The sequence below is a fragment of the Stegodyphus dumicola genome, chromosome 2, assembly GCF_044657685.1.
Source record: "Stegodyphus dumicola isolate Sdum_Otavi_A_Nest chromosome 2, ASM4465768v1".
Taxonomy (NCBI): domain Eukaryota; kingdom Metazoa; phylum Arthropoda; class Arachnida; order Araneae; family Eresidae; genus Stegodyphus; species Stegodyphus dumicola.
In genome coordinates, this window is record NC_140769.1 from 22,275,553 (window position 1) to 22,292,460 (window position 16,908).

Below are 16,908 nucleotides of genomic sequence, written 5' to 3' on the forward strand. Positions count from 1 at the left end.
TGTAGTGGTCACACACCCGGGGCGTATTCGATAGGTAGTTGGTTCGAGTTCCGGCGAAGTGCTCATGTCTCTTCTCCTGTTTTAAAAAACACCTAATGTCTCTGCAGTGACGCCCGAACAACAAAAGTTGGTGGATGATGGTTCTCCACTACCAGGATTTGGCGTTTGGGTCCCCTAATCCCCAATCGCCCTTTAAATGGGTATATATAAGGTATTTCTCTCGCTTCCTTAGCATGACTTCGTAGTATAGTGTTCCGCACACTCGGCGCGTATTCGAGAGGTCCGTGGTTCGAGTCCCGAAGAGAGAATTGCCTATTTTTCATGCCTCCTGCTTCGAAATAACCTTATGTCTCTATAACTATGAGCACGAACTCATTTCCAACAGCACATCTTTCAGAAAAGCACTTCTTGACTTAGGTAGACAGACCCAGATTTCTATGATATAGTCGATAGTAGAAATATTTTGCCTATTTCAACTTTTGTCCCATAGATTCGGGTCCAGTCATGGTAGAATGGTTAAGACTGGTTACTGGTACTTTGATATGGGTTCAAAACCACGTGAACTGCGGCATAGTTGGTGTTCGGTATTTTTTCTGTGTGTAATTTGAGTAGAGCCTGTTTCCCTAGATAGTTCTCTACAAAGGCTTCTCTCTTTAAGCAGATATCATTTACGTGCTATCTGCATGCAAAAGGAATAACATTCAAATAACTAACCTAGCGTCACAGAATAACCAACTTTAAGCTCTTCTCCTTTTTCATATGAAAGACATCATCTTTTCCATATGTTTAAAAAGATGGAAGAGTGAATTTTTTCAAGAATAAAGATGTTGAGCTAAGATATGTTTATGAACATGAGAATAAAAATTCTAAGTGATAAAAATACCTTTTCGACTTTCAGCGATATTTTTGCCCACATTAGAGAGTGGCGACAAATCAATTGAGCGTAGCCTGAAAATTGCTTTCTCAAAAAGTTTTAAATATCCAGTCGAGAGATGCAAAAGCAAACATTTTAAGTCTTTCAAATGGATACAACTCATTTCTTCTCTTGCAATCACAAGCAGGAATTCTAGTCAATCATGAATTAACGGGTTTCGCTTTCGCCTAAGGCGTCGTTTTCGCTGAAACCCACTAGAAAACTATGAGAAGGGGGCGCTGCTAGCTCCCACTCACGCATCTCGCGGAGGCTTTTTCGAGTGGCAGGAGCAGACGAGAGATAGTACGTTCCGCCGTCAATGTACCGACGCCGGTTAGTGATTCTGGCCATGGGCCCCGGATTCAGCCGGATGATCCTGCTGCTCTCTGTGTTCACAACCGTCTCCCCAAGACCGGATACTCTTCGAGTTGGTAAGTATGTCCAACACCCTTCCTGTATTTCACAAGGTGAACTTATGTTACCTGTTGAACATAGCAACGCATAGGAGAAAGTTTCTTGGGATTCTTGTGGTCCTGACTGAGGATTCCAGGTGTTTCGAAGGTCAGGCAGGATTTAAAAAGTTCGCTTGATAAAAAGTAATAAGCCGGGATATATCGATTTACTTTTGTATGATGAAGTTTTTCGCAGAGAATGCACAGGGGAAAGTTGAAGTGCAACTCTGGACCTGGAAACTTTCCGCCCGGATTAAGAACTCTTTAACCAGCAGGAAAAGAGGCAAAATATTTTATTGATTTTATGTCAACTGGCGATTCCGTTAGATTCCATATGCTTTTTTCTTTAACTTTAATTGCTTTTTTAATATTACTTATATAGGTTTAATTTCTATACTATTTAAAATAAATCACAAACGCGTCTTAGCTTCGAAAAATTTTCATCCAAAACTCATATTTTTATTTTCAATATAATGTTTCAAAACGCATATTTGTATTAATGTTTTCAGAACATAAGTGAATTTGAAGTGCTTATTTTAAATATTTCAGGCTGAGGAAAGTTTGATTTTAATAACATATGGTCTATGATTTGATTAACTGAAGAAAATGTGTATGTTTTATATTTGATGCCTCAAATTCCCAGAATTTCATAGAGTTTCTACTAGAGATATTTTTAGATTAAATTGTTATTATTAAAGAGTTTTGAGAAATTATTTATAATCAAATATAATATAGCTAGTTTACATTTTTCAATTAGCTGTATCCAAAGACTCATTTGAGTCATTGAAATAATGTCTAAAGCGTCCCCAGAACGTTTCTTGCAGATTTATTCTTCAGAATATTCTGAAATCAGGATTTAAGTTTATTTCAATTTTATACCTTATATTTCTGAGTATAACTTTCAAATTTACATTTTCTTAAGCATTAATTCATTTTATAGATAAAGAATGTGTTTTCTGAAGGAAATATATTTTTATTTTATACTTATCTAATGTTCTGTAGATCTACAACGGATAATAAACGAAATTCGAAATTTCAGAAGTATGTGATAGTAAATAAGACTAAATATTTAAGAATTAAGCCTTTTTGTGTATTATGTTATTATATTCGTTATGAATATATGTATATTATGTAACATATACGTTATACATTTTGTTTCTTTTTTGGATAGTTTTATATATTATAATACATATACATATATATATATATGTATTACATATACATATACATATATATATATATGTATTACATCTTAATGTCCTGTATTTATTTAAATTACGTTTGGTTGACTAAAATTCAATGCTGCTGAATCGGGTTACTTCCCAAGCAAAAAGATCTGTGTAGACAGTACTTATAAGAGGTTTAGAAATTTGACCAGAAATTAAGGGTAGTCGGGAGGAGGGAATTAAGAGGACATTTTACTAAAATTCAGTTTTAATATAGTGGAACGTATCCCTTAATTTTTGTTCTGATCATAAGGTAACTGGAAATTGAAACAATTAGTAAAGTAAATAGATAAATAAATTTTTATCCGTGTGGCTACTTAATATATTCTTGAAATCTATTTTTCAAACATACATATATTTTTATACCTATATCTAACGAAGTTGAAATTGCAGTTTATTTTAACATTTATTTCGGTTTGGCGAGTATGTAAATAAAAAGCTGATTTATTAAAATTTTTATTGTATTTAATGTCGAAATATTGGGAAAAGCAACTTTTGCTAACGTACATCTTTTCACTGCATTACTTAAATACTTTTCTTCAAAGAAATGTAATTTTATAGAATGTTTTTGAAACTAAATTGTAATTTGAATGCATATTTTCTACAAGTATAATAATAAGGTTAAAAGTAAGTAATAATCGTTCTAATTTTCCTAAGTCATCTAATTTAGGGGGTTTTTATTTACAGAATTCAGTTAAAAATATTAAATTTTGAGTAGAATTCTCTTAATTACACTTTGAAACTTATTTCACTTTTTTTTAATTATAACAGTTATTTTGTTTGTATTTTAATCCCTATTAGAGTCATTTTTATTTGCATATTCAAATTATCTGATATTTTTTCAGCAACTCATCGTTTTGTAAAACCTTTTCTTAAAACTTCAACCCTGTGATAAAGGAAATAATAAAAATTTCACAAAAACTTCTAAATTTGTTAAATAAAAATGAATATAAATGTTTTTAATTTTTTTTTTCATAATACAAGTTAGAGTGTGAAATGATCTACAAAATTACTAAACCTTTTCTTTTAACAAGCTTTCTTACATTTTAATAAATAATACGCCGATCGTCGGGACTAAAATACTGAAGAGAAAATAATTCCTCACATGTAATCCGTTTTACTTAGTATAAGTCAATATTAATTCGAACAAATACAGCATTAGAATTTCAATAATTGTAAAACAAGACTCAAATTCAACATTTTTGTGCGAGTTTAGCTCTATTTTTAAACTGTATTCAACAAGCTTTTCCGCAGATTTATATTAAAAAAATTCAGGATTTCACACAGTCGAAAATATAACTTTTTGCTCTTTAAAATGTTTCATTGTCTAGAACTATTTCTTCTAAATATGCAAACACTAAACTGATATTTTAGATTTAACATATACTTGGAAGAAAATAATGGCAATTTTTAATATTTATGCCACAGCTATTTTTAAAACCAATACATAAAAGTAGACCTAAATAAGCGTCAAAAACTATTTGACAGACACAAATTAGCAAAAAATAAAATCAGATATTTATACGCGAAAACACTTAGCATTAAAATATTAGGCTTAACTATCTGACCAACAAAGGGTATCATTAAAAAAAAAAAATTTCCAAAACTGCCATGAGAAAGAAATATTTTTTTGATTTTAGACGCGAAATATTCTTCACATATTATACTTGCATTTATATACTTATAATGAATTTCCTTAATTTCGGTGACATATTTCAAAATGAAAGTGCATATATTTGTTAAAGACCACAAAAATATTCTAGGCCGTGAAGCTGTACGGTTAGAGGGCAATTTTAAAATTAAGCAACATTTGATCAAGTTTAATACGTTTAAAAACAACATTTTTCAGTATCAATGCTAGTGAAAAAGCCAAGTATCATGCTTTATTGTTATATTTTTCTGACTCAAAGTTATATAATTAATATATATATAAGATAAAAATATGTAATTCAGCTTTATAATTTAATTCATAAATAGCTTCTTATTCATTTTTATTTTTAATTTGGTTATTTCCTCTCTCCATTCTAAAAATAATAATAATTTTTCTGGACTGTGTCATTTCTAGATTAATCCATTTTGCAAATGACGTAGCTCATTCGTAATCTAAACTAGGAATTTCGGGAACTGAAACTTTTCTAACATAAACCAGAATCTTTTATTGGTGAGTTTCCACACAGGATAAATACATACTTAGCGTCTACCTTTGTTTCCATTAAAAGCATTTTTGCTGTGCTCTCTTTCTATTGCCCGTTAATATCAAAAAATATAAATGTTCTGGAAATGGATACGATCAGAATGCCAAGTGAATTGTGACCACAAATGTCAGTTTAAATAAAAAGGGACGCCTCGACTGCCAAATTTCTTAGTTATTGCGAATTCAACATTTTAGCATTCTACGCAATGTGAATTCTTCCCCTTCAATTTGGTTCTAGTTTCTAACCTATCAAGTATTTACCCAATCCGTATTTCTGCGTTTCTACGTCTCAGTGTTCCTGAGCACAGATGATATATACTTGGAAAACATTTACAAGTACAGATAATATGTAGAAATAGTATTGCATTCCTATATTTACAAATTCAGATAATATGTACTTGTAAACACAATATAAATAATTTATAACTACGGATTTCCGTAGGAATTACATTTTGCTTTCATTTCAAAATTTGAGTCCTACACATTTAATTAGACTTTTCAGAGCATTTGAATGCACCTTAAGAACATGAATCATGTTGTTTTGCGACATCGGTTTTAGCTATGGAATTTTCAATTTTCCTGATCTGAAGAGAACCTCCGTGTAATTTCCTTGCTCATGTGGCTGTACATCACTAGATCTATTTATTATCTAATTTAATCTGAAGATTGTCGATTCACTTTTATATCAACCTATGTAGCAAATCACACATTAGAAATATGCATCCAGGCATTATCCATTAATTTGGCTTTTTCTTCATAACTCCCCCTAAATGGTTTTTACTTGAGAGTCAATCTTCAGTCGGTTCTTATGAGTATGTTAACGTATCTATCAGCACAGTGTAATCGCAATAAATAATCTAGAACAAGCTTTGCCCACTGTTAAAGAATAACTGGCTTTAAGTAAATTCCACCAATCAAATATTGCAGCCTACTATTTTAAATGTTTCACCTCCATATGCATAAGAACAACATTTCAAGTGTTTTGGTACCTTCCTCAGATTTACAGCAAATTTCATTCAGATATATACCATATAAGTAAAGATCCACCCAGTCATTTTTGTCGCATTTTTGTGTTATGTCACATTCATGACCAAAGGATGAAGATGAAACTTTTCAAATAGGTTAGTTTGAAGGAAATATTATCACTTGGAAAGCTTAAAAAAGCATTTCGCATTCTTTTCCATAAAAAATTTAAAGGCACAAATCTGAACAATTCTTTCTTACGTAACAAAGTTTCATCATTTAAGTTTTAATACTTTTGATTTCAAAACATAACATTGTCATTCTTCCAGTCATCGGATCGAAACTAGGTTAAGATGGTGACGAAAATACTGCAGAATCTGTGTTTGTTGTAATGAGAATAAACAAGGATTTTTATATTTATGATGAAGTTGCTATCGGTGTTCATTTAAATAAATCTTTTTAACTAATGGTGAATAAATAATCAAAAATAAATTCAAATTCATCAAACATATATTCAAATGATATTTAACAATTTCATTAAATATATAGGATAAAATATTAATGATTGACCTATTATAATTATTAATGAATAATTATGTTCTATCTTTTGTTGATAATTTAATAAAGAATTAAATCAGCGTTTATTGAACAAACATAATCTGATTAGATTTCGAGATATCGCGAAGCCATTTCTAAATAACTTTTCTTTGAGAAATATGTCCTTGCATCGAAAAACTACCTAATTCTCATATTTTTCTATATTTTGATGATCATCCTTAGCATCTGATTTCAGAATGAAACCTGAAAAATAAAATATAAAACATTATTTTTTGTTTAAGTAAAAGTAATATCACCAATGATTTTATATATTAATGAGCAGGAAAAATTTTCTGTACATTTCATTTGTCATTAAAATTTCTGTTCAAAACTTGTCAGTTTAAATCTTAAAATTTTATATATTATTATTTGCTATGTAAACATCATACATAACTATTGCTATTTGTTATGTAAATATTATGTTCAAATATTATTATTTGCATTTAAAATTCAGTTTCAGACTCCCGGATTTATTTAACGTGGCAGAAGTCTTTTAAATCTAGATAAAAAAAAGTAGAAAATGAATTTGGTTCTATCTTGATCCCGTATTAATTTTCAATCACCTTTTAATTGCAATACCGTTTTGTTAAACAGCATTAAATTAACTTGTCTTAATATATATTCAGCTATAATTAAAATTGTTTGAATGACACTATTTTTAAGTTAAGAATTTAGTTCAAGAAATTGTGAGGCTCATTAGAAAATAATATTAAACTACTTTTGCTCTCAACTACTCTATTATAAGGTACTTCTCCCGCCTCCTTAACATGCCTTCGTAGTGTAGTGGTCTGCACGCTTGTCGCGTATTCCAGATGTCAGTGGTTTGATTCCCGGCGAGGGCGTTGCTCATTTTTCATCTCTTTTGCTTCCAAAAAACTTAATGTCTCTACAGTGGCACCCAAACTAAAAGGGTGGCGGATGATGATTCTCCACACCCAGAATTTGGCGACAGGGTCCCCTAAAGACCCCAGTCACCCTTTAAAAGGGGGAGTATATAAGGTATTTCTCCCGCCTTCTTAGCGTGCCTTTGTGGTGCGGTGGTCTGCTCGCTGAGCGCCTATTCCAGACGTCCGTGGTTCGATTCCCGGCGAAGGCGTTGCTCATTTTTCATCTCTCCAGCTCGAAATAACATAATGACTCTACAATGCATTGAAAGATGTAATGTTTTCTATGGGGAAAATTATTCATGTACTGTGGGGGAGTTTAGTTTTAAAATTCAGTACATTTTTGGAATTAGAGCATAATCTCCAAAATGCAATATTCTACGTATTTAACCAGCACGTCTGATGACCGTATTGTTACTCATTTTTGCGTTACTTTCGCCATATCTGCAACAAAATTTCAGATTTTGTTCTAAATTTAATTTATAAAACATTTTCGTTTTGATTAAACAATTGTACAATTTCAAGATAGTGTAGCAATATCAAACTTGATGACTAATGGAATAATGCCTTTATATATATTTATAAACGCGTAACTAGTTTATTAACTCATTTTATTTTCATGCTGAAAGCATAGCTACTGTATACTTTGTAAACGATCACTTTTCAAGCCAATATTCAATACTTTTCATTAGCATATGTATTTCGTTTAGAATGTGTAAGAAGTTCTCTATTACGTCACCTAAATTAGCATAAATTGAAATTAAAAAAATCTTTTCAGTTTAATGGCATATGATATTCTCTAATACGCGCTAAAACGCAATTTATCTGTTCATGTTAAAAAAGTTGAAAGCTACATTTTGATACATTTTAGAATGTTCAAATTCTAACAACAGTGCGCTTTTCCCGTCTTTGGTAGTGATGTAAGATAAGTTTTATTTCTCTGCTTTCAAAACTTTTCCAATTATATTCAGCAATTAGTTAAACAGAACAGCTTCGTAACCTGGGAGTGACAAATTACCATTTATTTAAAAGTTCGGTTTCTATGACATTTGAATCATTACTGGGGAATCATTACTGAGGAAAAGGAAGTGTTTAATTTATCTCCTTATTCGTATGACACAGAAAATTTGTACGGAAAAGAAAAGGATATTCATAAATATTTAAGCTCCATTTTATTTTCCTGCTAGGTCAGTGGAGTAAACATTCATTTTTATAAACAATACTATTAAATCTCTTAATCTTAGACTTATGAATGCTTTTTTAAAACATTAACTTGATTTGTAGTCTAATGAAATTAACTATTCGTATTTTAATTTCGTTTCTTGACAGTAATATTTAGCAATGATTATTATTATATAATATTCTCTAATATTTCTAATGATTTTAGCTTTTTAGAAAATAGAGCCGGATGATATAACGTTTTATTGACTGACTTGAGTGAAGTTAATTACCGAAGTCTTGAATTTTTTGTATGTGAAAAGTTCACACGTATAAAATTATTAGATTTAAATATGCTGTTGACTTGTTAGTTTATTTCTGGATTTCAGAGAACAAATATTTAAAAAACCAAAAAAAAAATCTATGTAAGTTTATTTCTGTTACATTTTTCTATGATATCATTATAAATTTGTTTCTGAATGTGAGAGTATAATATACAGAAAAGCACAATGAACTTATGTAATTCATGCTGCTATTACATAATTCTGTAATATCACTGTAAATTTGTTTCTGAATACCAGATGACAATATTCTCCAAAGCAGAACTATTTTATGTAAGCTTACTTTTATCACGTAGTTCTGTAATATCACTGTTGATTTATTTCTTAATGTGAGAGAACAATATTTATAAAAGCAGAACGAGTTTATATAAGTTTGCTTCTTTTACATAATTCTATAATATCAGTGTTAATTTATTTCTCAATGCGAAGTACAAAATTAACCAAAGCAGAACAAATTTATGTAAGTTTAATTTTATCACACAATTTTGTAATTTCACTGCTGATTTATTTCTGAATATGAGAGTTAAACATTTATAAAAGCAGAGCGAATTTATTTAAGTTTGCTTCTATTATGTAATTCTGTAATATAACTGTTAATTTACTTCTGAATGAAAGAGCACAATATTCCCCAAAGCAGTACTAATTTAAGGAAATTTACTTCTATTACATCATTTCTTTAATATCACTCTTAGTTTATGTATGGATGCGGGAGCACAGTATTCCCCAATACAGAAGTAATTTATGTAAGATTATAAGGTATTTCTCCCGCCTTTCTAGCGTGCCTTCGTGGTGTAGTGGTTCTGCATGCTGGGCTGCTATTCCAGAGGTCCGCGGTTCGATTCCCGGCGAAGGCGATTGTTCATTTTTCATCTTGCCTGCTTCCAAAAAATAATTAATGTCTCTACAAGTTTACTTCTGAGTAGTAAGCTAATTTATTCAATTACTTTTTAAAGGGACAAGAATAAGCAAGTGGCGCCACTTGCTTATTCTTGTCCAGGCTTTCTTATCTTATCTAATCATTGTTTCCTATCTTGTTCATTTGCGGTTTTGCAGCTGAGGATGGTGGTTCGGTAAAACCATCGAAACTAGTCCTGTTAAAAAAAATTGAAAATATTACGCTGATTTTTGTTGTTTGACTTCTGAATTAGTATTTTTTCGGTGTGTTATTGTGTCTATTCCATTATTTCTGCGATATCACTGTTAATTTATTTCTGAATGCGAGAGCACAATATTCATAAAGCAGAGCGAAGTTATGTAAGTTTGCTTCTATTACATAATTATAAATATTTCAATGTATTTCTGAATGCAAGATTACAATATTCATAAAAACAGAGGATATTTATGTAAGCTTACTTCTATTACATCGTTTCCGTAATATCATTGTTAATTTGTTTCTGAATGTGAGAGTTCAATATTCCCCAAAGCAGAACGAATTTATGTAAGTTTACTTCGTTAATTAGCTTTGTAATATCATCGTTAATTTATTTATGAATGCAAAGGTTCAATATTCATAAAAGCAGAATAAATTTATGTAAGTTTACTTCTTTTGCATTATTTCTTAGATATCACGTTTATTTCTGAAAGAGAGAGTACAGCATTCATAAAAAGAGAATGAATTTACTTTTGTGTACGTTTATTACAACAGCCATTCCGCGATATACGAATACTTATAACTGGCTGAAGTTGTTTGTCTAAATTAACAGTTGAAATTTCATTAACTCTATGTTTTCCAACACATAAGACTGCACACATGTAAGAAATAATTATACATAATATATATTCAAATATAAGCATTTGAATTTACATCAAAATTAATTGATATAAATAACAAATTGTTGCATTGTATGCCGCTAACAGCATTAGTGAATTTTCAGAAGTAAGTGCTGAAATTTACAACTTATTAAATAAATATACCTATGCACTGAAATTCAAAAATTCCGCAAACAAATATAATCAGGTAAAAATATTCATAACAAAAACAGCTTTCCTATAGGAACAAATTTAAGTTTAAATACAGAAAATGCAGAATTGTCTGGTATTTTTTCCGAGGATTTGAGTTAATAAAATATTTGAAAACGTGAAATGTAGTTACATTTCAAAAGCAACATCTCGACGAATTAGTCAGAAACGCAGTATTTTATTAAGCTGCGTTTCAAAGATTAAATATTCAACCTTTAGGACATATGAAAAGGAACATGACAATACTGAATGTAACTATACCTTAGCAACCAATCATGGTTATTATCTAATAAAGTCTATGCAATGTTACGTTGATGTATATTGCAATTAGGTTCCCGTTGAAACACCTTTGCGATATACTTGACTATTTTAAGGGATTACTAGCTGCAGAAATTTAGTATGAAAAGGTAAATCTTTCAATCATTTTTTTGGGGAGGGGAGACATCAAGTATAATCCACACATTAAAAAGGCAACAGACTTATGAGATAAGTAATTTATGAAGTTAGAAGCTTTTATAACAACAATGTGCATTGATTTAAATTATTCAGATATATTTAGCCGCCCAACCAGCGCTGACTCGGGACTTCGGGACGGCAGTCAGCACGCTGAATGCCGTCCCGAAGTCCCGATTTCAAATCCTGGAGAAAGCAGGGGTGTTTATTAATGTATAGTATCTGTATGGCATGGGGGTATTCTAAATATTGAGATGAGATGAAGGATCTCTCCAGAGGTTGATGGTTGGGGTAGAGGTAATGCAAACCCACTGATCCGTTACCCCGGAGTGCTCTCTTTCAAAATTGAAGGATGAACTGAGCAAAGTCGTACTGTCATCCGTATGATGCCCAAAGCTCTTGCCCAATTATCATAACACGTAAAGTAACATAGCGTAGCGATCCAAAACCTTTGAGAAGACCCTCTAAGGACATTTCTAACGTCAAATAAATAACTCTTCCTATAGGCTTCGTAAATGTAATAAGCTGGGTATATTTTAATTTACATTAATTAGATATGTGAAAATGCAATACTATCTTATGCTTAGAAATACTCTTACATCCTTTCAAGAACACTTGCTAAGACTAATTAATTCGAAAGAACTTTTTATCTTTTACAGATTGGCAACTCTCAAAGAATTATTACAGCGCGTGGTCAAATTGAAGACGGATTAAACAGTACATTATATTTCTCTCAGTGCCAATATTTTGTAAGATGAGAGGCGATATTTTTGTGAGAGCTATAAAATGTAGAGTAACGTAATACTCCAAAAATTCGGAAGCGATTCAACGAACGAATTCTTTATTAATTGATAATAATAATGTTCAGATGACGGTTATAATATAAGCTCTTCTTTGCTTATCTCAGTAAAGCCGTACTGACCAGAACTTACAAATCAGATTTTGAGTAAGTTTAAATTCGTAAAATCATTTCCAGCGTTATTCAGCATATAACAAAATATATGTCTAGCTTATTGAATTTAATTTGCATTAAACATTGTCTCTGAATTAAATAGAAACTGATATATTTTATAACACGATAGCCTCAGGATGAGACTCTAGTTACTGTCTGTGTACATTGTACCTACACATTTAGCGTTGAATTAATTCTTTATTTGATATACTCATATCATAACAATGGAATGCTTTGAAAATGTATCACAATGGACAATTTCGATCTTAAATATTTGAGTATGAACTTTCTTTTTCGTTAGACAATTACCTGAAGCAAAATTAAAATGCATAGGTATAATTCGCTTCATTGAATTAAAAACTTTATTGTGTTCTACATAAGTAGCAGTACCTCGAATATGTAGTTCAAATATTATACCAGCGCAACTGCGTATAAAATAACCTTATTATATTACTCATATTGATATATTTTAAGTGTGTCTATGAGCCTGCAAATTAAAAATAATGAAAATCATGTACGTCACATTTATATTTCGCATAATATTATACTTCACATTATTTAATTTGTCTATCAGCAAGCAAATTAAAAGCAACAAAATAATTTATTTCATATTGTATATTTCATATTGTATATTTCGCATAACAAAACATATATACCGCATTTTTAATTTGCCAATCAGTCTGCAAATTAAAAGCAATAGAAATCATTAACTTCATATTGTATATTTCTTATAATAACATGTAACGCACCAGCAGAGGCCTTAATCGCTCTTTTAAATTTGAGCATCATGTTCAGAGGGATAAAATATTTGAATTTCTTCTTAATTTATATGGTATTTTCTGCGAGTTTTCTGCGAATTTTTAGCATGCTTTCGTGGTGTAACGGTAGCGCACTCGGCCCGTATTCGAGAGGCTCAGGTTTGAGTCCTGGCGAGGGCATTGCACTTTCCTAACCTCTTTGATTTCAGAAAAAAAAAAAAAAAAAATCTAAAAATGGCGCACGAACTAACAGATGGTGGACGTTAATTCATCACCACCAGGATTTGGCATCCTAGTCCTTTTATCCCCAGTCGACCTTTAAAATGGGAGTATCTAAGGTATTTTCTCCCTCCTTTCCGTATGCCATCATAGTAGATGCATACTCGATGCCTATTCGAGAGGTCTAGTTTTCGAGTCCCGCCTATAGGGCATTGCATATTTTTCATCTCTTCTGCTTCAAAATAACCTAATGACTCTAAAAACTCAGTATAAAAAGGCCTCTGATGTTAAGATCTTACGTTATGAGCATATCTATGCGTTACTTCATGAACAGTATTAATAAATACAGTCGATCGAGATCGTATTTAGAGAACTTTTGATTTAGACACCAGTGGCAGGCTTCAGTATTCTCATATCTTAAAATCTTACCATTTTAACAAAATAATAATAATAATAATAAGTAAATAAAATAAAAACTATACCAATGAACTTTTGTATGATTTTTAGTTTGGTATTCTGAAGTAATAAAATCGCATGAAGATATTAACGACGTATTTCAAACTTTTGAAACCTTATAAATTATTTGCTTGAAATTTCCTTCCGCATGATAATTGTAACATAAATATAAATTACTAGCGTAGTAATAAACCACTAAAGAATATCACTGAATGCTATTTAAAGAGTAGAAAATTAGCCTAGAAGTACTCTAATTTCTTTATTAACTCCTTAAAACAAACTGAAAATTTCCTCAAAATAATCGCACATTTTGAAATTAAATATTTAAGTTTTGTTGTGAGGAAGTTCGACTTTTACAAGCTACAATTTGTCTTAAATATAAGACCTATAAAACGTTATGTTTCATATTTTATGTAAAATTGATGTTATTGTCTTGTGGTTGCCAGAGCGCAAAGACATTGAACTTCTACTCCAATTTTGACGCAGAGCCCTCCGGGGATGGTCCAAGGGTCTCACACCATTCTTTCCTAACACCAAACCACACGAGAGGACTTTCGGCTCGCCATGTATTTAGAGTGCCGCCATTCCAGGAATATTTAAAGTGCCCCATGCCTATACATTCACAAACATCCATACCTTCTCCGGAATTTGTACCTAAGCCCTTCAGAATCGCATAATCCCCTATCCACTCTACCGCCTGCGTGACATATGATTTTTTTTTTTTTAAATTTAACAATGCGGAAATATGAGTTCTTGCCTCATTCAAAACAATTTTGAGAATGGGAGTATATATCTCTGACCATTGGTTGCAAAAATAAAGGATTAGAAATTTTGTGGAACAGTGAAGGTTTGTGGTCTTTAATGATTTGGTTTATTTAGTCATGGCAAAGACCTCGAGGGCTATCAACCTTAAGGGAGGGTCTGTTTATTTATGTGATTACGGCAAAAGCCTCAAGGATATTTACCTAAAGGGAGGGAATAATTTGTGGAGGACTATCCAAGGGAAACTGGCTCGTTTATACGTTACATATGGAGAAAATAACTCAAAATGAACATGCAGCCAATATGCTCGCGAGATTCGAACCTCGAACCGAGCTACAGAGTTCATCGACTATACCGCTTGGCCATTGGTGGGCCTAAAAGGAGGGATACCTTCATGGAGGACTTGCTAATGGAAAATGGTTAGTATACATGTTACATTTATGGAAATCTCCGAAAACGTCCATGCACTAAGCCCGTTGCTGGGATTCAAACCTCGGACGGAACTACCAATGACCAGCGTTTTTATCCTCGGCCACTGGTGGGCGTGGACTTCAGTGAAGTGACCAGGTCAGAGTTTAAACATAATGAGTGAAGAAAAGGAAGCTTTACTGCTTTACTATAATTAGTAATTAACCAAGTTCAATATATATTTAAATATCTTTTGCTTCCTTTGCAATACAGATACGAATAAGAAATGATTATTAAGCTTTTTATAAAATATATCATTTTAAGAGCCAATCCTTTAAGTATAAATGTAATCATTCTGAGAATACTTTGTGTAACAATAACCTTTTGCTGAATTTGGTGAAACAGTAGATAATGTTATTTTTACCCACCTTTCCAATACAAGATAGAACATGCAGAGAGAACTGCTGCTTTAGGCAAATAGTATATCACTTTCCTGTTTTGCATGTAAACAACATCAGATCGAACTGCGGAGATGGGTTTTTTGACTCGAGTTTCTTGTTTATGTAAAGGTTGAAATTCTACTCTCGTCGTTGACAGGATCTTGGAGAGCGTCCCACTGGAAATTTGGCATCAGATGGGAAAAGCTTCGTTGATGACTCTAGGGAAATGCGTATATATATATAATAAAATATTTCTAGCAAATTTTGTCACAAAATTTCAGACTGAAAAGTGGTTTGATAGAATCGTTTGCTTAATAGAAATATATAAAGAGAAATCGAAATTATAATAGAATTTGAAAGAAGGATTCGATGATAAATAAATGTGTTAATATTTTCGTAGAATGTAGCAATAATGTATAGTATATAAATATGAACTTACAGTATCTAAATATGTATAGGATATAGTATATAAATGTGTTAACACTGACAAGATTATGAAGGACAGTTTTGTAAACGGAGGTCTGTTTTAAGGTACTAGAAGCAATTACTTTAAGAATACTTAATACTTTAAGAATAATATGTTAACATTTTCGTAGAATGTAGTACAGAAACTGCAGTGAATTTTTTAAATAACTTATTCTTTTATAAGGATTTTTTTTTTTTTTTTTTTTTTTTGCTTTCTAAAGTAATATTTATCTACTCTATTTGGATTTTAGAAGGACATCTAGTGAAAGTTTTTAATGACAATTTAAGCGGAAAAATTAACCATTATTTAATGCTAATTTAAATAAACCAGATTCCAATATGTTCCGTCGACTCATGATACTTCTTTTCCCCCAAACCAAAAATTATTATTTCAAAGAATAATAATGGAAAGAAAATATTTGTTTCACATGAAGATGAAACTAATGTCTATGAAGTATATTAAAATTTCCTTCTAGTGAAATTAATGCAAATAAATGCTAGATTTTGCTCTTTACATTCTAGAAAAATATGGAATGTTTACTGCTAAATTATGCAAACTAACTAACTGTGGGTAATCAGTATGGATAACTCTTATATCACTGAAACAGAGTCAAATATGTATGGGACAAATATATATTTGAATAAAAATTATGCGTTATCAGAAAAAATTAAAAAAAAAAAAAACAATTCTGGTTAAGTTTAACTATCCAATCAAAATGCAGTGAGAACCAAAACTAACTCAGTCTGAATTAAGATTTCACTCTGAACATAACACACTTGCTTTCAACGCTTTGGCCTGGCTGGACTGCTGTCTGTTTGCTGCTTCCTTCTTGCTGCGCCCACCAGCGGCCGAGCGATAACGTCCCTGAACACTGGTAGTTCGGTCCGAGGTTCGAATCCCGCGAACGGGCTGGCTGCATGGGCGTTTTCGTGGTTTTCCCCATGTGTAACGTGTATACGAGCCAGTTTCCCTTAGAAAGTCCTCCACGAAGGCATTCCCTCCTCTTAGGCAGATAGCCCTCGAGGCTTTGCCATAATTACACACACACACACACCTTCTTGCTGCAAAGCTATCAAAAATGCAAACTTCTTATAATAGGCACAGTTAATGTGCCGACTTGATTGTGGCCGCAACATGTTTACTAAAATAAAAGTTGAATTAAATATACCTTAACTGCCAAATTTCTTACTCATTGTGAATTGGCATTTAAGCATTCTACGACATCAAAATTCTGACTGTTCATCAGGGATTCAACCGCCTGTGTACTACTAAAGAAATCTATTACATATATAACATGTATATATGCA

At 31.6% G+C, this 16,908-nt stretch overlaps 1 protein-coding gene and 1 non-coding gene across 2 annotated transcripts in view; both read left to right on the forward strand.

Annotated features, from left to right (window-relative positions):
• Window positions 1-1,232: 1,232 nt before the first annotated feature.
• The window catches only part of LOC118197896 (glutamate receptor ionotropic, kainate 2-like), a 533,731-nt gene continuing 518,055 nt past the window's right edge, over window positions 1,233-16,908 (forward strand). Inside the window, exon 1 of the mRNA XM_085809703.1 lies at window positions 1,233-1,344. Within this exon, the coding sequence (XP_085665829.1) occupies window positions 1,233-1,344 (112 nt within the window). The remainder of the gene's footprint in view (window positions 1,345-16,908) is intronic.
• On the forward strand, window positions 9,509-9,582 carry TRNAS-GCU (transfer RNA serine (anticodon GCU)). Its single transcript has one exon. It is a non-coding gene; the product is annotated as a tRNA-Ser (tRNA).